This window comes from Zonotrichia albicollis, chromosome 4 (genome assembly GCF_047830755.1).
Source record: "Zonotrichia albicollis isolate bZonAlb1 chromosome 4, bZonAlb1.hap1, whole genome shotgun sequence".
NCBI lineage: Eukaryota > Metazoa > Chordata > Aves > Passeriformes > Passerellidae > Zonotrichia > Zonotrichia albicollis.
This window is the reverse complement of record NC_133822.1, coordinates 48,338,134-48,360,395: the sequence shown is the minus strand read 5'-3', so window position 1 is coordinate 48,360,395 and position 22,262 is coordinate 48,338,134. Positions and strand designations below refer to the sequence as shown.

The 22,262-nt window shown below is 37.9% G+C and overlaps 1 protein-coding gene across 1 annotated transcript in view; it reads left to right on the top strand.

Moving 5' to 3' along the window:
• Window positions 1-22,262, top strand: part of TRHDE (thyrotropin releasing hormone degrading enzyme) — a 206,621-nt gene that overhangs the window by 18,228 nt on the left and 166,131 nt on the right. The window contains exon 3 of the mRNA XM_074539725.1: window positions 20,279-20,405. Coding sequence (XP_074395826.1) covers window positions 20,279-20,405 — 127 coding nt within the window. The remainder of the gene's footprint in view (window positions 1-20,278; window positions 20,406-22,262) is intronic.

Below are 22,262 nucleotides of genomic sequence, written 5' to 3'. Positions count from 1 at the left end.
TTGTTGTAATTACAATTACAAGTTGAAGTGTTTTTCATATTTTTAGGATTCTGTCGCCTGAACCTGAACAAGCTCTGCTTTATCTAACATCCTCTAACCACAGATTTTACCACCTTTTCTTGATTTTTTTGTTGACTGCTTTGTGGTTTCTAGTCACTTCAGGCTCACCAGCTTTCAGGTCCAAGGAATTGTGTTTTCCATTCAGCAGACCAAGTTCAAATAGTGCTGCTTAAACACAGTGCTGGTTTTCAGCTTCTTTTCTCTATCTCTGTCAAGGTTGGGATAGAAACTCTTGAGATAATATTTCATGTTTGGGCTTAGATGTTTATTTTCTTATATATGCTACAGTCTCATGGGAAGTGAGTTCTGCAGTAGTTCACTAACAAGGTACAAAATGGCTGTCTTTTGTTACAAGGTCTTTTAAGGCTAAACCATCCAGTTAAGAAATGACACCTAAATTATTTTCACTTTTAATGCAATAACTAATCACTCAAAGTCTGCAATGCAGACTTTTCTGTCCAATTACAAAATACCACCCAAACCCATGAAGAAGGAAGAAGAAGGTAAAGAAGGACCAGCCTTCACCCTAAAACATCCATCTTGCTCTATAAATATTACTATATTCTCAAACCTTAAACTCTTAAGTTTTCCACCCTGTGATATTACATACTTCTAATCAAACTACCCGTAGTCCCAGTGGTATCAGTCAATTTTGGAAGCCTTCTCCACGCTTGGGGAGGTCAAATGCAGTGCCCTCCTGGGAGTGAGAGTCTGTCAGCACAGTAAGTCTCAAATTCTCAGCATCCAGGACTCCAACACCATGGATTGCATTTCACCATTGTGAGTGAAGCAGGGTAGCTGAAAGTTACTACTGAACAGACTTGTGTTGTTCCTTCTTGTCCTTTGCCTGCACACTTTGCTATATCATTTCTGTCAAATCTAGTGATCTGTGGTTGTACAGTGAGCCTGAAATTGTCTAATGAGAAACTAAAAAAAATTTAATGACCCCTTTTGACTGAACCATCTCATCCAACATGTGGATTGTCTGTGGATCTAATTTGGGAGGAGAAGGAAATGCACAACTGTCCTTTTTAGTGATATGCTGTCATAAATGTGGAGAAAGAACAATATAAAACTCTATGAAGATACTTTGCCACTCTTGATGACTCGTGGAGGTGTCATTAAGAAATATGACTAATCATAACTCTCTAACTTTGTGAAGCATCCCTCTAACCATAAGGGATGACAATCAATGACAGCCAAGCTGTTGCTCAGGTGGAGAAGTTAATGCCAGTGTTTGGCATTACAAGCAAGCTCATTCAGAAGAGTGAGATGTTACTGTTCCTCTATCTGTACCTTACCTTCCTGATTATTAAGAACCCGTTATCATTTATTTTCTGGAATCTAGCTGTGTTGGTCATAATATTGAAGGAAAAAGTCCTGTTATCCAAGGAAGAGGTCTGTTTAAAGGACCCACAGCCAGAGCTGGTCTTTGAGTCGTAGTAGTTTACACGGAGATATTTTTTTCCCCAGTATTTATTAAAAAACACAACACAATGAATGTAATAGCAGACACAGAGGAAAATATTTTCCTCTGCCCTATATGGAGACCAGTTTAGAGAAGACAGTCAGTGGAGTATTACTCTAAACTCTAGTTTGTCAGTGCCCCTGATCTGGAGTTGTACATGGGCGCTGGCCAAAGGACTTGCTCTCTGTGAATGTGCATTATCTGGATTGGAAGCTGTTGAACTTCACACTCTGACAATCGGTGGCAACAAGATCTGTATTTTACTTACATGTCTCATTTACTTAAATGCATTTATTCCACATTTTCATTGTCTTCTCTCTTTTTTTCTGAGATGATCAGTGACTGATTGTTTTCCATTTGCTATGTACCAGTCCTGAGTCTATAGATAGTTTAGCTGTTCTTTTTCAGAACTCAGAATTACTTAATCTCTCTTTGCACAGAATTCACTTCCCGTCTCTTTCTATTCTTTTCACCTTTCTCTGTGCATTTTAAGTTCTATAGTGTCTGTTTGAAACAATGAACAAGAGAGAGGGGTGGTGTCGCAACTGCCTACAATGCTCAAAGTTGATATGCTTGTGTTTGTTCTGTGGCATAATATTTTTTTGGGTTTTTTTCCTTTCCTTAATCAGTTGTAACTTTGTGTTTGCCTGTTGAATATCTGTTGAGCACTGAGCTGATGTTTTCAGAGAGCTGGTCACAGAGATTCCCAAGAATTCTTCCCTGAGCTATAGCTAATATAGACTGCTAATGTGTATGCATAGTCAGGGTTATGTTTTTCTGTTTACATTTCTTTGCACTTACTGATGTTAAATTTCTTCCACTGTTTTACCAACCAGCCACTTGCTGTCATGAGATTCATCTGCAGCATTTTGTACATATGACTGTCTGAATAATTCTGTATAGACTGAATGCTTTTCTTCTTATTTGTCCACATCAGTTCTGGACACATTCCTTATTGCTTATCTCTGCTGCTGTGGCAGGGTTCATGACACTCAGAAGAGTTCATGACTGACAAGAAAATGGCAGTTGCGTGTTCTCCTTTGTGGCAGGGAACTTGTATGGAAGGTGACTAAAATGTCTTGCTGAAAAAGGTGCAGATAGTGTGATAATATATATGCCTAATCAGGTGAAAAGAGAATATAAAGGTGGTTGTTGTTAGAAGTCGTGGGTAGTTATGGTTCGGGTCACTGCTATGTGAGAAGTCTGATAGCATTAGCAGTGAAAATTGTGCTGAGATTGACCAACATCTTCAACTCTTCTGAGTGCATTTTAGCCTGTGTATCTGTTCAGGAGTATTCTGAATCCTTCTTTAGGTGCTATTAACTCTGTTGAACAGACTGCCACTGCCTGACAGCAGAGGTACAGATACCATCTTGTGTACAGACATGAACAGCATAGAGACCTTTGGGATCTGAAATGCAGCTGAAGTGTCTGCTTTGTCAAGCATCAGCTATCGAGTTCCGACTGTAATTCTGTTTGAACAAATTTTCATTCCACTTTATTTCAAGAGGGATGTATTGTCTCTCATGACATTATACACTTAGGTTTTGTTTTGGTGAGAAACAGGATTACAGCAGTGATCCTGATTCGGTACTAACAAACCAATAATGACAAGTTCAGCTGGTGAGTTGATTGCTGTCAGTTGTATGCACATCGCCAGTGAGATGCTAACACATAAAGGAAAAGTACCATAAGGCTAGGAAGATATTTTTTTTATATTGCCGTATTTCCTGATTTTTATGGAATGCTAGTAATCTAAGAATATAACAAGTTGAATGGAAAAAAAAGTTAAAAAATCATCGCTCTGGTATGTGGAAAACTGCTTTTATTTTCTTTTTTTTTTTTAATTTTCATTTGTTTCATTATTTGTTTAAATATCCAAGGCTACAGTGACAGGAGTATAATTTCTGTTTTTAATGGGAAAGATACTAGAACTATGAGTGAAACATCATTCATTGTCTGAAAGTCTGTCTGTACTAGAGAATGACTGCCAGTGAAGTATTTAACTGATCTTTATATATCCGACAATGCCAAATATGCAGCTTCTTTGGAAACCCCAAAATGGAATAAGTTGGACCTTCCATACCTGAACTTTTAATCTGAAAGAGGCTGTCTGTGGCTTTGTACCATTTTCTGCTCATCAGCATTCAGCAACCCTGCAGGATAGAGGAAAAGTACAGAAGCATACGGAAAAGATAAAAGGAGACTGGGAGCAGAAAAGATAAATGACTTTGCCGTCAGTGCAGTATAATGAAAATCAAATCAGTGCCTGGCAACGCACAATTGCCTGGTATGGCTAACCCCAGACCGTGTTTTAAAGTATATGCCTTTTGTATTTTATTCTTATATTTATATAAAGAAAAATTACTTCATTATTAGTTGATTGTAGGGGAAATATGTGCCCTAATTCTGTAAAATCCTAAGAATGAGTATGACTTACATGTTTAGTGCCTCTTTAGTTATTGGCTTTACCTTGGCAACAACAAAATTCCATTGCTGGCAAAGCCTGTTTCAACCACTATTACGTTGTTTTGGCAGGATATAAAAGGATTCTGTGTATAGGATACATTCATCTTAAAAGTGTGAAGGAATTATTTGTTTGATAATGCATACACAAGATATCTAGGAGTTAATGAGCTGCTAGGTTCTGTTTTACTGTGCTCACCACTGCTCACAATCCATGCTGGCCTGGCAGGCACTGGCTGGACAGGATTGTCCAGTGTGGCTCCTTTCTATAGACTGGGTGTTGCTGAGCTGCCATCTTCCACCAGCTCTGTCAACACTGTCGATGGTGATGACTGGAGTTGATGATTCCCAGTGGGACCAGCTAACCATGCTCTATGATTTTATACCTTTGTGTTGGTACTTCCTTCTTGAATCCTTGACCTAATGATGGTGTCTCAATAATCTTAAAGTCTGTAACTTTCTGTACTGACAATAGTCTGTAACTCTTATCTCCTTCCAGACTTCCTTTAACTCCCTTTCAGTAGTTATAGGGCTAGGCAATATCAGAAATGGACCTGAGTGGGCAGGCAGCTGAACCTCTGGGTTGTGAAAGCAGAGCTACCACTTAGGGTTATAGGCTGTAGTGGTGATATCTACATGACCAAGTTACATTGGAATTGAATGTAGTTGTAGTAGTAGTAAAATAATTAAATTTTACAAACTTACCGATTTCATTTTGTCAAAAGAAATAATAAAAGTGCATTTTCTGTTTTATTTCCAAATAAAATGTTTCAAGTTATTATACATTAGCACAGTGCAGTACTGTTTGTGGTAAACTCACAATGGAAACAGAATTCATTTGGGAATATGCCTACACTGGAATCAAAACACAGAAAGGAATCCACAATAACTCTGAAAGACTTCTGCAAACTTGCATTTTGTTCCCGATTGGGTCTGACAATGTATTTTTAATGAAGTCTTGAACATCTGCAAACTGTTTGCAAGCTAGAATTTTCTTCTTGAATTCCACAGCTGACTGTGGAATCACAAGCTCTGTAATCATGGATGCTGTGTCTCCACAGTACCTATTTGCAGTATAGTAATATAATAATCATAATAATAGCAACAATGAAATCTCTTTCCTCCCAGTTAAAATTCAACATTCTGGGTAGCATTTCATAGTAGTATAATGTGCTATTGGCTGTTTATGATGACTCAAAATTACTGCAAATGCCCTCTGAACACCTTGTAGAGCTGAAAATACATTTGTTCTGGGTTGTTCTTTTCCAGCTTCTTCATTTCAATAAATGAATCTTGGAATCCACAAGTGTACAGGAAACTTTTTAACCAGAGTTCTCTTTCTTTTCAGATTAGATTACAATATACAAACCTATTCAGAACTCTAGTTTTGTGTCCACAGAATGATTTGATTTTTTTCTTATCACAGGAGTTAAATGAGTCATGTGTCAAATGAGGGTGTTGTTGTTTCATCCATTCCTTAACTTTCTAAATCTTTGTGTTGATATTGATTGTTGTAAGTTTTAAATCCTGAATATGTTCATATGAATGCAGGGCAATGTACTGCTAGGAAAGCTGCTGTTATATAAACTAGCAGAGCTAGGTAACATACCCACTAAGGTCAGGTCTAGAAATACCACTGATTTAATTGGAGAGACTGTATAATTGTGACGATGCTGTGTAATGTGGGACTGAATGCACTGCAGATCAGCTCCTAAAACACTGCAGTGTTCAATGTAGACAAACCCTTAAATTTGTATTTGCTCTCTTATCTCAGTTTTCTTCCGAAGCTACAGGACCAAAATGGCAGGAAATGCTACCACATTTTTTCCTTACTGTGCTTGCTGGCTTTCTTATGCGAGCAACCTTGTAAATTGGTCTGTTTCCATAATTCCCAAGCATTCAGTGACCTAGGAGTTGGAGTTTGTTCCAAAATATCTGCACTTCTGTGAGTATGATGAAGATGCTTTCGTTTTTATGAACTCAGAGGCCACCACCTATTAAACTGTTCTTTTTTTAACATTCTAGAGCTTTCAGGATGCCTATTGCTCAAGAGTCTGAAAGGCCTTTAGCCATTTCAGCACAAATGGCAGTAAAAATCAACATTCGAACAGGAATCATTTCTCAGTCTTGAGTGTGCTTTGCAGAATGTGCATCAGTGAAACTTGGTTCAGAGAAGATCATTGGAGTGGCCTTGGCTGCTGTGTTACAGTGTCCAGATACAGAAAATAATGGAGAAGAGTGTGGAGAATGATGGCTGTTCAGTTGACTTAAAGCTATTTCACAGCCCATACTTGACCCCATTCCTGTGTTGGCGTAAAATGAATGAAGCTCATGTGCTCTTTTTAGGGAGAGATGAGTAATTCTCAGTGGAGTACAGTGCAAGTACAAGGATGAGGATCCGTTAATGGGATCTAGAATAGAAAGTGGGATAGCGTTGTCAGCAGAGCATCGTGTCCAGGTCACTTGCTGTGTTGCAAGTCAGGATTTATTAGTTCAGGCACGGCTCTGCCTCTGCCATGCCCGTGTCTTTGAGTGGTGCTGGATTGTCATGCCCGGTGATGCTGGTGTGCCTGCCAGCTCTTTGTGCCATGCTCTGCTCTTTAGAGGAGCTCTCCTCACTGATAAGGTCAGTTGAAGTTGCTGAAGTTGCTCTCATCTCTGTGTGTCTTCTCTTTCAAAAGCGTACCATTTTATGAGCTCACCACCTAGAGGCCTGCAGTGATCTTGTGGTTAGTTTAGGTTTTTCTTTTTTTTGTGAGTGAATCAGAGTCTTTCATTTTATTACGGAAAAAACAGAGGTAAAGTTTTCTAAGAACTGTTTAACATAATCTGTGACTACTGACCTTTTTTATTTTTTTCATGAACAAGCTGGGCAATGGTAAAATACAATAAAAGTCAGGAGACCTGTAAGGATTTTTAAATGTAATGCATGGAGGTGCATGGGCTGGGTAGCATTTGGGAGGCCCTGAAGTACAGCAGCTAAAGTTGGCTGTCTCATAGCCTTAATCCCTTGGGTTGGGTTAATGAGATTGACTGGTCCTTGAACCAGGGAACATTTTAAGCTTTGGCCTTCCATTTAAGAATGAGTCAGTCAGCACTGTGAGCAGGCAATCCAGCAGCAATACTTTTCCCTGGGATTTCTTTCTTATTTCCTCATCTTTTTTCCCCCCCTTGCTCTGCCTAATAGAAAATGGCAGCTTTGAACTATACTTTTCACTCTCATGGGAAAAGTATAGTAGATACTTTAGAGGCAGTAGCCTCTGCTTGAGGGCTTTAGGCAAAACTGGCAGCTGAATATTAGTCAATGATATTTATGCTAATGTTTTTCATAGAAGCTTCTGGTAGCAGTTTCCTTCACTTTGTAAACTGATCTGAAGACTCTCAAATTTTTATTAGTTTAATTTTCTCAGCCTAGCTCCTTGGTCTGCTTTTGTTCGTAATAGTCTTTTAGGTGTGGTATTAGCGACAGTTTGTTTCTTATGGAAACCAAATTTTCGAGCTCAGGGATTCCAGTACTCACTGATACTTTGTTGCACATTTTAAGAGTACATGAACTGCGGGACGGGTCTTGTCTTTCATTGTCCTGCCAACAACACCCAAACACCAGAAACTTTGGGGAAAAGAGCTATTTGATGTGCTGTTCTGATATGTTAAACTTAAGAGGAACCTTCCTTGCAAGGTCCCGTTTTATCCTTTCTAGTGCTTTTATCCTATGGAAGCTTCCAAAAATTTTTCTATTTTTTGGTGTCTACTTGCTTAAGTGCACAAATGCTGGTTTTGCCCATGCACTGTTGATATTGCTGCAGTAATTGTTTGTAATGATACACTGTTGATATTGCTGCAGTAATTGTAATCTGCAGATCCACTAGTTGTGGACACAGTTTATGCTATGGGTAGAGATACGAGAGGAGCAAATAAAGGCTGCCATTTTAAAGGTTTACCTTGCACTGTGCATTCAGGGTATCTCATGAGAGGAGATGCTATCTTAGACTATCAGAAAGTGTTAGAGAGACTAATGAAGCTGTTCTATTGATGTGAATGTCAGCTGGAAGCCAAGCAAGGGAATAGCATTCTTCATCAGCTAGAAAAAAGAGAAGGAAGGACTGTTCAAGTAACAGTGATCTGCTCCACTGTCAGCAAAGAAACATATTTGTGCAGTCTATTTTTATGCTAGGAACTGAAGTAATGATGGTGGTAAAAATGTTTTTGTATTCCTATTTCCCTAATTGGCATGCTATTTAAGACTTAAACCTTTAGTGCAAGTTCAGTTTTGCCTGAGATATCACTGTGTTTGATACCAGGTATCAGAAAATTTTCTCTTCTTTCCATCTTCCCATAATCCATTGGACCATATTGTTGCTTTGTGCTAGTTACCTTCCTGAGGAAGGAGTTGCCTTGACTTTTTTGTAAGGAAGGGTTTCTTCTTATAATTGATCCTGTTTTTAACACTTCATTTTAATCTAATGCCAGCCAGCACATTGATATGAATGAAGAGGTCAGCTCTCAGCAAATTGTTTTGTTTTAGGAAGCTTCTGTGATAGTCACCCAGACCTAGTTTAACCTCAGCTGCTTAGCTGACTGCCTGGCTGTTTGGATGTAAACCAGATGTGGTGTTTGAGCTGTGACTGATGAGCAAGCATTAGCAAATTGACCTTTTCCATAGGCATGCAGAGGACATTGTTGATTAACTCACATCTTCCTGATAGGACATATGTCCTGAGTAGTGCAATTTTTAAGGTGAGGAAAGTAATTTGAATGATAAAATGTGCAAAATTGAGTATTTCATATATTGGAAGGGATTTGATTAATAACCCTGTGGTTAAACATTTTATACTACTTTGATTTAAACAATTCACGTTAATTTAATGTATATTTTGTAGACTAAAACCAGCATACTTCAGAGTCATCTTTACTTGCTTAAGTTTGTATGTGTCAGAGTACTTAAATTTTTCAGCTTCTTCTGTCTTAAGGTGCAAATCTGCAGTTTGGTACTTATCTGTGTGTCCTGGCTAGTGGTTAGGTGGTGAGCCACTTTGTTTCCTGGTTGTGGCCTTCATCTTTCTCAGATGGGAGTCCTGACACAGGAATAATGTTCTAATTGATTCACTCCTCTATTTTGTTTTCTCTATTTACAATTGTAATTTGCCTTTGAATTTTTTTTCCTCTGTTGGTTTTCATGTTTTACACTGAGATTGGTGTTCTCAGAAGGGGGCTGAAATACTTCCATTTGGAGATGTTAATGACAGATAACTACCTCTCTCCTAATTTGCCCATGGTTTTGTCAGAGGCTAGTTGAGCAAAAGTGTTTGAATATTATTAGTGCATTTAGCTTGTATTTTATTTTTATATTGTTCTGTCAATTTGGAGATTAAAAAAAGATTTGAAACATTAATTGAGAGTGAGAACCAGAGCTCCTATTGAAGCTTTTTAGTGGATTTTAGTGTGTCTTCATACAAAAAGTTTGATTTCTTGATTCCCTGTTTCATGGTTTATGGCTTTTGTTTTCACTGGCCCGATTGCTTGTCTCTTTGCTCCTTTTAGCCTGAAGGAACTCTCACTGTTAATATGGCTGTTGCTCTTATTGGTGTAACCTGTTTTTGGTTGTGTTATGGCTTTTGTACCAGCCAGATCACAAAATTTCCCATGTACATATTTTTCTCACTTCTAAGGGCTAAGTATAATTTTTCACAAAATCTCCAGCTCAATCCAGCACAGTGCAGACTTGTCTACAAAGTACCGTGTTTCCTCAGTGCCAACAAACTCTAAAGGATACTTTAAAATTTAGCACCTTATAGCTTTGATCTGTTTACCTTGCAAGCAGTTTTTCTATTAAGTTTACATGTAGCTCACAAGATGCTTTGCTTTGTTCCTCTTGCTTATTGCTGCTGTTACAAAGCGATGCATTGAGTAAATGCTCTTGAGGTCACCGGTGAGCTGTGCCTCTCCTTTGCTTTTCTTGTGGTTGCATTTTTTCAGTGCTTCCCTTTATATACCACACCTTATTTTTTTTTTTTCCTAATTCTGGTTAGGATTACTGCAAACATACGATGAGTAGGGTGAAGTAGATATATACCAGACCTGGGTTTCCACTATGGTTGTGCAGAATTTATGTGGAGCAGGAGAGTATTGACATGGCCTTGCATTCATCTTTGGTTTGTCATGAACGATCTGTCTCTGTCTCCTCCTGTCTTTTTTTGTTATGTTCTGGACAGGTACATCGCTTTACTCAGTAGCTGTTTTGTAGGGGACCACTATATTGACATCTCTTGAAGTAATTACTTTTAAGTGAATAATAAAATAACCTTTGCCTTTAAACCAGCCCAAATAAGTCTCAGCATAGTAGCCACTTGACAAAAGATGTTATGGAAGTGGGATGATTACTCTTGAACACGAGTTAGTGTGGGAAACCAGTGTTCAGAAGGCTTCTAAGTTAAGCAGTTTCAGGGATGCAGGTCTACAGTTTGGAATGAAGTTTAGGTTTGGTTTTTGAAAAACAAATGTTGTGACCAAGGAATCTAAAAATAGAATTTAATTTTTTTTAAAATTTGTGATGGAAAAGGCAGTATTTTTCAGAAAATGTGTTTTGGGAATAGTAAGTTGTTGATTTATGATGAAAAGATGATTCATCAGTTTAGGGAAGTGATATTCAAGTTCTATTTCTGTCTCTTTTTTAGACTTTCTTCCTGATATTAAGCTCCTCTTTCTGTAACTTCCATTTATAAAATGAAGATGATAACAGTTCATTTTCCCCATGTTTTGCTTGTTACTCTTTAGGCAGAGAGACTGACAATAACAAACATCTCTTACTTCTATTTATGTAGTTGACTAAGCACTAAGTTGACTAAAGGATTGTGCTGTCATATTGACAGTCTCTAGGCAATGCCAAAATATAAATAACCACTTACGGTTTTCACATTACCATTTCAAATGGAATTACTCTAAGGTAACATATGTGTGCTTGTGACAAAGCAGTCTCTAGCCAGGTGAAATTGGGCATGCTATAGGGCTGCTGAACATTGTAGGCCCCTTGTTAGCATTTTCTTTAAACTTGTGTTCTTCTTAAGCTCTTCTTTTTTTAACCAAGAGTAGGTGAAATATTATCTGTGAATGATGTGTGATACGAATGCTTTGACTATAAAAGAGGGAATAAATAGTACTTGAAATAAGACAATTCAGTCCAGTCCCTGGCCAACCAATGGAAATCAAAATAGGTGTTAACTTTTGGGATACATATACTGCAAATATGTTTTTCTGGAGGAAAAAGCCATTCTCGCATCATCTTACCACTGAGTTTGTGATGTAGAACTTTGTGTAATAGGTAAAAAATGTAAATCTTTGTGCTTTGTTAACTGAAGCTATGCTGATTTTTCACCAACTACAAAGGACTGGAAGGAGCTTTAACCACTGTGAATCTCAACAGTTTAGACACTGAATTCCCTACAGTTGCACTTTGGAAGAACTTGAACCTTGTTTGTACGTTGAAGTTCTGTAATAATTTGAATTAATCTGTAAGCAGTCTGTCACGGTCCTCTCTTCTCTCCACAAATGCTTTCTCATGCTTTTTCTAGCACTGAACTTGTGGTGGCCAGGTGAGTAAGCTGGGCTACGTGGACACTACCCACCTGGCATAGTTAGCTGACTCATCTGAGAGATGAGAGATCTCCTCATGTGAGAGGAGATGAAGTCCAGTGCTGCTGGAAGAGTTGAGCCCAAATGACTGAGTCTGTGGTGGTGAGATTGTGGCAGTCTTAGTTGGCTGAAATGGCTATGAAATTGTGTCTGTAATTACATTTGTTCTACATTAGTTGTTAACATGTTCACTTTCTGTCCCTGAGCCATTTCAACAAGATGATAGAGATTCTAAGTGCTCTAAATTAATCTTAATGGCACTGTGGTCAGTGGCATAGCCAGTATTTTATTGTATGCCAGCTGAGCACTGGTTGGATTTATATGTGAGTGCAGCTCATTAACTTTCCAAAGTATTTTATGATCTCAAGTTAGAAATTGCTGCATGTCTGCGTGACAGTTTTGCCTCCTGGTAGAATATATTGTTGCACCTTTGGCTGGAGCAGTTGCATTTGTTGTGGTTCAGATGAGGAATTGATGAGGCAACTAGATGCTTGTCCCATGTGGTCATGTTTACTTAGAAAGGGGCTGCACAAAACTATCCTCCCTCTTTCCTGGCAGTCTTTTTTCTTAATATTCTCATTTGCCCACTGTCACCTAGAACTCCTGAAGTTTGTCTCACTTCTTTCTCCTTCAGGGTCATGCTACAAGTTTTTGTCCAGGAATATGAATTATTTCTGTTCAAAGCCTCTTTGCCTTGCCCTGCAACAATGTTCTGGCACCCGCTAATGCTTGCATATAGTTCCCTGAGACATCTCTCCACCACTGTAATTCCCTCAGTGACCATTTCTTTCATTTACACTTTATCTTTAGTAATGGCTTCTCTTATTTTAACTGGTCTGTTAACTGAATCTGGAATAAGGATTCCAAGACTATGTTTACTTACTATAAAAAAAGAGTTCCATCCAGTCTCTTGCAGAGGTAGTTCCTAAGTATCAGGCCATTGAATGCTCATTGATTTCAGCTAACTCTAAGACAATTCTTCAAATTCTTAAACATGTTTTGTTTTATTTATATTCAAAAAAGGCTCAATGCAGTGCTGTGTGTGACTGCTCAGTTTGGAGTAAAATCATCTTTTAAAGGTGAGCTGTTCCTTAGGTATTCAGTAAGCACATTTCATTATCGTGCAGTCTTTTTTGAGTATTGCCCATGATGAATAATGAATAGGAGATTGAAAAAAGGCATTCTTCTGTAATTTCTTCCCATTATCACATCTAACTATGTTCACTATAGCAGAATTGATATTTCAATACAGCTACCTCTCTCTCTCTTTCCTTTACTTATCAGTGTTGTAAAATTTATTGCATTTGCACCATATAAAACTTGTGGAGATATGTGCATGCACATGTGAAACAATTCATACGCATTCTTAGTGGAACCTGGCCTGTAGCTTGTTTGTGTGTATAGTGAACTGTTATTTATTTTGAATTTATCACATTTAAAATCCCATTTGAGATGCAATGCCTTGGTTGCAGAAGTGATCCAGGGAGTTCACAGCCATGGCTGTTGGATCCAGACGTATGTCTGCTGTATTAAATGTGTGATGTGACCCTGTCTTTATCTCTGTAACAGTAGTAAAAACAATACCTGTGCCTAAAATAGTCAGTGAGCAAAATAACTATAAAAGATTTCAGATTATCAAGTAAATCGAAGCATTTAAGTACAGAGGCAATGCATGTGTTTTTTAGCTGAGAGTGTGACTGCTGAAGATGCTGCAGATGAAACAAAGAGCAACACACTATTAATCTGCCTTTATAAAATTTGTAAATGCTGTTCTGTTGTAATACTAGGGCCTTCTGTATCTATAACATGTAAAGGTATGTCTGAGGTTAAACACGTATTTGGAAATAAACTAACGCATAGGCCCTTTCTGAACTGAGATTTTAAAATCATTTTAATATCCCAAATGTTGGACTAAGCACTGGACTAACCAGTGCTGGACTAAGCCTGGGGGTATAGTCACACAGAGAACTGAAGCTTATCTGGAGGGGCCTCCCAAGAGCAGTGCTTTGTGTGGAGCCGGCTGGCTTTGAGGAAGGGATTAAAGAATAGACATTATTCCCAGGATGGCTTTGCCGACACCAGTTGATGAGCAGAAACATCTGTTTCATAATGGAAAAGCACTCCAAGCTCCTTTAAAACACCTGACAAAGTTACTTTTAATTCTGCGGGAAGTAGGTGGGAGGGATAACTATCCTTAATTGTGAAGTGGATTCCTATGTTGATACAAGGTTACCTAATCTGTGCTTGCCTGAGAAAACAAGATTTATTGTTGTCACCAGACTTAGGCTCAGTTTCCATACTCTCATTTGCTCTGTCTGTTCAGACTTAAGTAGATGTAGCAAAATGGATCAAAGACAGGAGAAGAGGACACCTAGACATTAGCAAAACAGGTATGTGCTAGCCTTGGAACATTAGCGGTGTTTGCTTGGAGAGATCAGCATCTCTTCAATTGTGGGAAGCTAAATGAGAGCAAGGCTCAAGTCTCTTTTGCTTCCACATGCCTATGTGATGTGACAGCATTCAGGGGTGGGAAAAGGCTCTCCATGTGGGTACCTTTGGGAGTGGTTTTGTGTGGTGAGATGGTTGGCAATATCTGTGAATTCTGATGGTGTCATTCAAGGGTTAGGATTATACATGCCTCTTCTCCCCATGTCGGCCTCAAAGCTGACCTGATTCTGTGACAGAGATACAGCAGTAGTTACCCCTGTGTAAATCCTGCATCAGTCTGTTTTCAAGATTCAGAGAGCTGTTTATAGCATGAGATAGAAGTGTGAGATCCAGTCCTGCTTCACATGATCTGAACTATCAGTGGCCACAGCCAAAGCACAGTCCTGTATGTAAAGAAATTTTTTTTTCCTTTTTTTTTCTTACTGTGCAATTGACTAACAAGGACTGCTTGAGTGGTGATCTAAAAACAGGGACTGTACACATAGCAGATGCTGTTGGTGAAGATTGCCTTGGTAGAAGTGTCCCTAGCCCAGAGGCTGGACCAGTCGTGTCTCCATAATGTCTGAAAGCCCCTGTAGTTAACAGGAGTCATTCAGTTGAAGTCAGCAGATGTTGTTTTAGCTCTTCAGAGCCCAATGAGCCATCTGCTTTCACAAGCCTTTCCTTGCTAAAATAGAGGTCCACTTTATTTCCTTGGAGCAGGATTTTTCATCCAGTGAGCTGTGATTCCCCCCAGGGCATAGGGGATGACAGTGATGGCAATTTGGAGTGGTCTTAAGACGTGGAAAAGATGGCTAAACATTTAAAGAAAAGATGCCTTGCAGAATGAAGGCAGACTATTACAGAGGATTATTGTGATCAGTAAACTTTACTAGGATTATTGTGATTAGTAAACTTTACTATAGCAATAAATAAAAGAATACAAATGTCTTGATATGAAGCAAGGTGATGCTCCCCTAAAAACATAGCACCATTGCAAAAACAGAGGTTTCAAAGATGTGCATATTTAATTCTACAGTAAGAGGTGGGCTCTGGTGTATGGCGTGCTTCAGGCATGCAAACTTCTTACTGTGACATCCTGATTTCTGCCTGGTTGTCAACTTCCTTAATTCTCTGGGAAAGCAGGTTGGCAGGCTTGTGGCAAAGGTATCCTCTAGTGCCAGAGGAAGAACATTGTGCAGTTCTCTCCGGTCTTCCTTTATCTGCAGTGAATTAATCTATGGGAGAATGTTGGAACACAGTCTTTCTGCAATTAGACACATGTAAATAATGCATTTTCCCTTTTTGTTGCTGTGATCAAAATGCTGAACGTATTCCATATTCTTTCTACCTACAGAACTGTACAAACTCTTTGGTTTGATCCCAAGTATTTCGCATAGTGTGAAAAAATTACTGCAGGTTTTTCCTTACCATTTGTCATCCGTTTAATCCTCTGCTCCTTTTCACTTAACTTTTAATGCAAAAAAAAAAAAGAAAAAGAGAAAAGTAGTGATTTAAAAATTTCAAAATAGAACAATTCTACTTCTTTTTATTCTGTTCTCCTGTTTTTTTACATGGTAAAATTATTACTAGTCTTTGGTACAGCAGAAACAATTTTGGTGAACCTGCTATTCTCTAGAAATTAAGTTGTGTGCTGCTGTCTAGAGTTGTACTTGTCAGAATTTTACCCGGTATAGATAGTTACTAGCTCACATTTTTTGGAAGTGCTCTGAGGTAATAAGACAAGAAAATCTCTCTTTTCTTTTCAAGTGCTAGCTTTCTTTTTGATGGATAATTTTTACCTGTTGTAGATAGGAAGATTTTTCTCATGCTCTGTAATAACCTGACTTCAGTTAGATGAGATTTGTTTTAAGTATGTTGCACATTTCTTAGCATATATCATGACTCTCTGTGGGAAACAGTTTTTATTTTACAACCACATTTATCTGTTCTGGCAACCTGGTATTACCAATATTTTAAAATTTCTTCGACTTACTTTATGTAGCAGATGCTGAAATACTGAGACAGACTAGAGAAAATGTTGCAATATTTACAAATTGTTTGTAAAAGTATGCTGTTTTATAGCAAATAATTTTGACTAACTATAGAGGAGTAGGCTGTTGATCACTTATAAGAAATACAAGGAATTTACCATACAAGTTTCAGGAATATTTTAGTACTTTTTCTGCTAATTCTGCCAAAATAATTCTAAGAACCTGAGTAAGATTACTAATACTTTTAAAGTAATACTTCACAATGAATTTTTTTCTAGATATTGTCTGAGTGTGGCTGATATTGAGTTTATTTAAAGTTATTATGAAACTACTCCAGGCCTCTGGAAGGCAAACAAGGGGAAACAACTCACATTTTTGCCCACTTTAGAAAAGAATGAGGAAATTTATGTTGCTGAGATTTCATTTAGAATGTCTAATAACTTTCAGAGTTATTAACAAGTATCTTATAAAGAGAAGATCTGGTTTGGAGGGCTGCAGGCACAAACCTAGTTGCTCAAACTTGTGATAGGAAGGAGACTCAGTTTGGTTCCATTTGAGGGAGAAATGAGTGGGCTGGGTTTTTTTTCTTTGTAGTAAAAACTCCTGTTGAAAAATTGGTAGTGGTTGCAAATGTAGATGTGAGAGAGCTAAGAAAAACCCTCAGAATTTGAGTTAACTGTGTAAACTTTGTTATGTTTTTAGGTATTATTGCAGTGTCATTACAAATACGATTCTTCATAACATTTTTCTGATATTTTTCAATGGATGCTTATGACTGCATCAGAAGACCAACAGTGTTTTGTTCATATACCTGTTGTCCAAACAGAACCTACCTTATTAATTCCCATATGTGGAAGGTACTTGGTGCAGGTTGTTAAGTGGTCACAAGGATGAATGCCTGCTTTGAATTCCCTCCCTGCCTCTGCCACCAGAGTTGCTGTGGGATGCCAAGTAAATCACATAAACTGGCAGAGTCTCATTTAGTCATTAATCATGTATTGCTGATTTCATGAATGCCCAAACTAAAGCACCTCTGGCCAAAACTTTGATAAAGTGTTCACCACTGCAGTAGGATATAATGGGAACAGTGCTTTAAGTGCAATAAAACTGTTAAATAGACTTGACATTGAGAAGTGTCAAGATAGGCACCCAGAATTACTCTTAGTCTCTCTTTGGTCTCCACTTTCTCACCTGAAAATAATAGTCTAACCTAATCTTGCAAAGATTATGAAGAAGAGCATTAATAATATTTGCATTTGCAGGGCAGTAGGTGCCATTGTGGTGAGTGATGAATGATGCACTTATACTGGAAACCTGTTTGCCTTTTGTAGTTATATATTTAGGCTGACCCTGCAGAAAGCTTTGTTTTTTCTCTTATTTAAATTACTGTAAAATCAAGATCTTAGGACAGTGGTCAAACAGCCTGTGGGAAAATAAATAAAAATTCGACATTGTTGTTCAGTCCAATGCAGTTTTAAAGTAACACTACCCACTTGTCTTTTGAAATGCAAGTAGGAAGCAAACAAATTATTGTAAACAAATCTCATGTCTTAATTGTCATTCTGTTTTACTTAAGTTCCTCTTTGGAGCAGAATATAAAAACTTTATTACTTTTGACGCAAAATCTTCTTATAAACTAAGGAAATAATATAGTCCCTATCTGATGGCTTTGGAAGTAAGATATGGTCAAAATAAGCCCAAACACATTAAAGAAACATCAGTGTGTGAAAGTTAGGGGCTTCAGTTTCAAACTTATAGGTGCCAACCTGTAGACTGAATTCTGGACCAAGCTCCTCACTTTGTGATGGCACCTAATGTGACCAGAATGTGCCATCCAAAGAGCTAGTCAGGTAGGCAGAGTGTCACAGACTGTTCCCTGTGGTAGCCCTCTGCTGACCAAGAGGGAATTTCTGAGGCCGGGGTAGGGCTGCAGTGGTGTGTCCAAGGTTCTCCATACATTTCATGCTCGGTGGTTGCTGGGTGAAAGGCAGAAGCAAGACCCAGTGTTTGAAGATGGTTGACTGCTTTGACAATATCTATTGCCTCAAAGCCCCTGAGAGACCTGGACAAAGGTGTGGGTAGTTTCTGAACTGTGTTCCAGCTTACAGGTGACCTTGGTGTGAGCCATGGAGGCCTGGCAGTCCAGAGCTATTCTGGGCAGGCAGAGGGGCACATAGGGAAACTTTATGGGCAAAATAAAACTACATTCAGCATTAGGCAGGAGACAAATGAGAGTTTGCAGCATTGCAGCTTTTGTACCTTGGCTCCATCTCAGACACCATTAAATGCCTTTTCTATATTTGCCAGGAGACATTCATTGTAATGCAGTAAGTTGAACCTTGATTTTTCTTATATTTCCTTATTATTTTCTTCCCTTCTGTTGTCCTCTTTCTTATTATGGACAGATTTGGCCACTGTCAAATTGAATGATTTTTTTGCATACTTGGTTGACTCTTTTTTTCCCTAATTTGCTGATACAGTCAACTGTGCCAGTAAAGCAATTATGCAAAATTGTGTATAAAGGTTTAATGATACAAAACAGTGTTCATCACAAATCTAATTGTGATTCTTAACATCCTTCCATAAACTCTGTGGTTAATACGTGTTTTGTTTTAAAACCTGTATTTAGTTTAACAGATAAGGGAACATTTCAATGTACACGTTACTGTTAACTTTGAAAGGAAGCAATAAATAAAAATAGTATTTGGAGGAGTGCAGATGATGATCTATGTGCTTTCAGGTAGTGATTATAAGGAGTCTGCTTTATTACATATCTCATCAGGTTACACCATTACCTATTTTATGTTATGAATGATAACTATATGGTTGATTGTACATTGAGTCTAATACAACACAAAGATTAAATATGAAGATAGACATTGTAATGAAGCAAATAATGTGTCTCCATACTGAAACTCAAGAGGCAGTGGGTTTAAAGAGAATTGCAGGTACACTGTATTTAGGCTTGATATCTGGTTTCCACTTGGATAGCTGAACTGCTTCAGGAAAAGAGCAGTAAAGCAATACTTGGTAATACTTTCACTGAAGCCAAAAATCCCATTGGCTTTTCTTAATCCAGAGTAGAGCATTTAGAAACATTCCAAAGCTGATATTTCTCCTTCATGTTTGCATTGATACTTTCTGATTTCTGCACTACTGCTTTCCTTGGGAGCCCTGGCTGGTATTTAATCCTACCACAGAAAGTACTGGCGAGTCAGATATTATTATTAGGATCGACCTTTGGGACAGTCTCATTTACATCAGGTCATTATGAACTGCAGGGAGAGACCTTCTGTCACAGTCACTGGAGACAAAGGACATGCTGCTTCCATCAGGCCGGGTATGAGGAGAGAGAACAAAAAGTGGTTCTCCTTTCTGTCCCCATCTCGATTAGCAGTTGTAGGCTCTGTGTCATCTTTGCATGAAGGAATTGCTACAGACTGTAAGGACAAGGAAGAAGTAATAACCTGGCAGTAATTTCTGCTATGTCCCTAATCAGGGTCACACTTAAATGCTGAATTATGAAGGTGAGTTCTGTTCACTTGGTTCACTCCAGGTATTAAAATGTGTGAGCTGTGTTGTACTGAACAGAGCAGTCTGTGGCTTATACAAACAGCTTTAATTTACTGCTTTCTGGAAACAGAAGCCTGAAGCAGTCATGGAGGTTTCAGGAATGTTAATTGTTTGTGTACATGAATGAGGTTAGAAATGGTCGTTTTTGCAGTCTTCCCATAGCTCATCGAGGGTAACAGTGTCACTGCTGGAGAGGAGAAAAGAGAACGATTATTTTTTTTCTTCACAGTCTACTAATATTTCCAGGGCTTGATATAATGTGCCTTTAACAAACCATGAACTTCTCTCCTACTGAGTCACTGCATCCTGCCTACATTCAGTGTAGGCAGAGAACCATTATACTAATCCACTCGTCCATCATATCTCTAACAAACACATGTATTTTCTTCGAATATTTATTTTGATACAAGGAGTGCAAGTTTCTTTACTTGGCAACACAAATAAGTAGGAGATTGTGACTTCTCAACTTTGTAACTTTAATTGTGGTAGTTCTGGTTTTCAACTATGATATGACTTGACAAATGTATGACAATCATATTTGGCTTTAAGGGAATAATCCTGCCACCTTATAGCAACCACAGAGTAATTAATTCACCTCTTCTGGTAGGATAGGTGTAAAAGGCAGATGCTGAAATTGGACTTTTGCTTTGTTTTTTAACAGGTACGGTTATATGCAAGGCCTGATGCAATCCGAAGAGGATCAGGGGACTATGCTCTAAATATTACAAGGAGACTCATTGAGTTTTATGAAGATTATTTTAAAGTGCCCTATTCCCTGCCAAAATTGGGTAAGATTTCCCAAATAATGTGAAGTTAACCCAGAAATGAGGGATTAAGTCAGCTAAAGGAATGTAATGTATTGGATTTCAAGTTAAATGTTTGGGTTAATTTAGGAGGATCAGTAAATAAGAAATTTTTCCTTGTGGAGGAAGGGAAACCAAAATATGCTTTCTCCAACCTGGAAATGAAAGGAGCCGGAAGCAGTCAGTATTTACATTTGTTAGACAATGGGTAGAGAACCTGAGACCTTTCACTGATAAGTGGGCTCAGTTTTTCTTTGTTTTTTTGATGTTGTCAGTTTTGGTCCTTACTCCTCTGAGATAGCCACTAGAAGATGTTTGTTCTGTAATACTTGTACCTTGGTGCCTCAGCCTTAAATGGGGAACAGAAGTGAAAATATTTGTGGAAACTGGCAACCTGTAGCAGTGCAAGACTGCAGGCCTGTTTTTTTTCTTTTTTGATTTTATGGCTTATATGTCTTATTAATGATGATTAGTAGAGAAGCTTATTGTCTTGTTGTTTGTTTAAAAAAGTGCTGTGATTTTGTTTTACTGTGATCTTTTAAATGTAAACCCCATAAATTTATATTATTTTTAAAATATAGCTTCTTCTCATCCTCCCTTTCACCACAATCAGTTGGTCTCCTACTCGTTTAAATACTTTCCACAGTATTACGCCCTCCCTCCTTTGGAGCATGTTTGATAAAGATTCAGAAGAGCCTGTTGCTCAGCAGCAGGAAGAGAACATGTATTTGATCAGAAGTATTAGAGTTGGAACCACAGGTGATCCTCCCAGGAAGTCAGGGTTTATTTCATTAAATCCCTTACCTGCTGAGTAGGTTTATTGGACTTACAGCTAATGGTGTAGGAGATAGATAATGTAATTGATGTTTCTAGATGAGGGTATTGCATGAATATTTTTATAAGTATGTTGTGGCATTTATTTCTTGGTGTCTTTTAATAACAGGTTACAGGCATGAGGCCTATTTAAGTATACACAAACTTTCTGTGTATACTTTCATTTATGTCTTCAAACATATTAATAACGCTTTGTAAAGGAAGTACTAGGCTTACAGGGGGCATAAATTCAGAGGGAGAAAATATAGTCTATAATCAAGAACTTGTTGAATAGAAAAGGTGAACATAGAATGGTTTTGGTTGGAGGGGATCTTAAAGGTCATCTAAACATCCAAACATCATTACTGCAGGTAGTTTATTGGGAATGCCAGCTGGCAGCAGTGCTAGTAACTGTATCTGCTTCGGAGTATCTTTCAGAACTGTAGCATATGGTCTTCAAAACCAACATGCTGTATCCATTGTCATTGTGCTGTGGCATATCTTTTAAAAATATCTAATTGTAAGTGAATATATTCCAGTTTGGATCTTTCTGGAACAGAACAGGAAGAATAGTCACAAGTAAAGTTGTATTTTTTCATCAAATATTTGCAGTAAAATTGTTAATAGGAAATATTATGTGAAGACTTTAGCCATTCAGTAGTGGTACAAGAAAATAATTACTGTAGAGAATAATTTTTTATAATATAGTAAGGTTGAATTTATTTAATGTAAATATAGGAAGAAAAATTTCTTCACTCAGTGATGTAAATATTTTTAAGAATTTTATTTGCATATTAATACAGGTATATTTGTTCCAGTTCAACCAAACACTGATTACTATGTTTAAGCATGCACTGGTGTCTTTAACCTGAAAAAATGCTGAATTTTTACTTTTGCTTTAAACTTGTAAAAAAAATATCAAAGTTTAGAAAGTTAGGGACAGTAGTCTGATGGGTGAAGGACTAATTATGTATTAGAAGGACTAATAATGTAATCTGTCTATGATAGGGATTTTGCAGTAGTATTGAA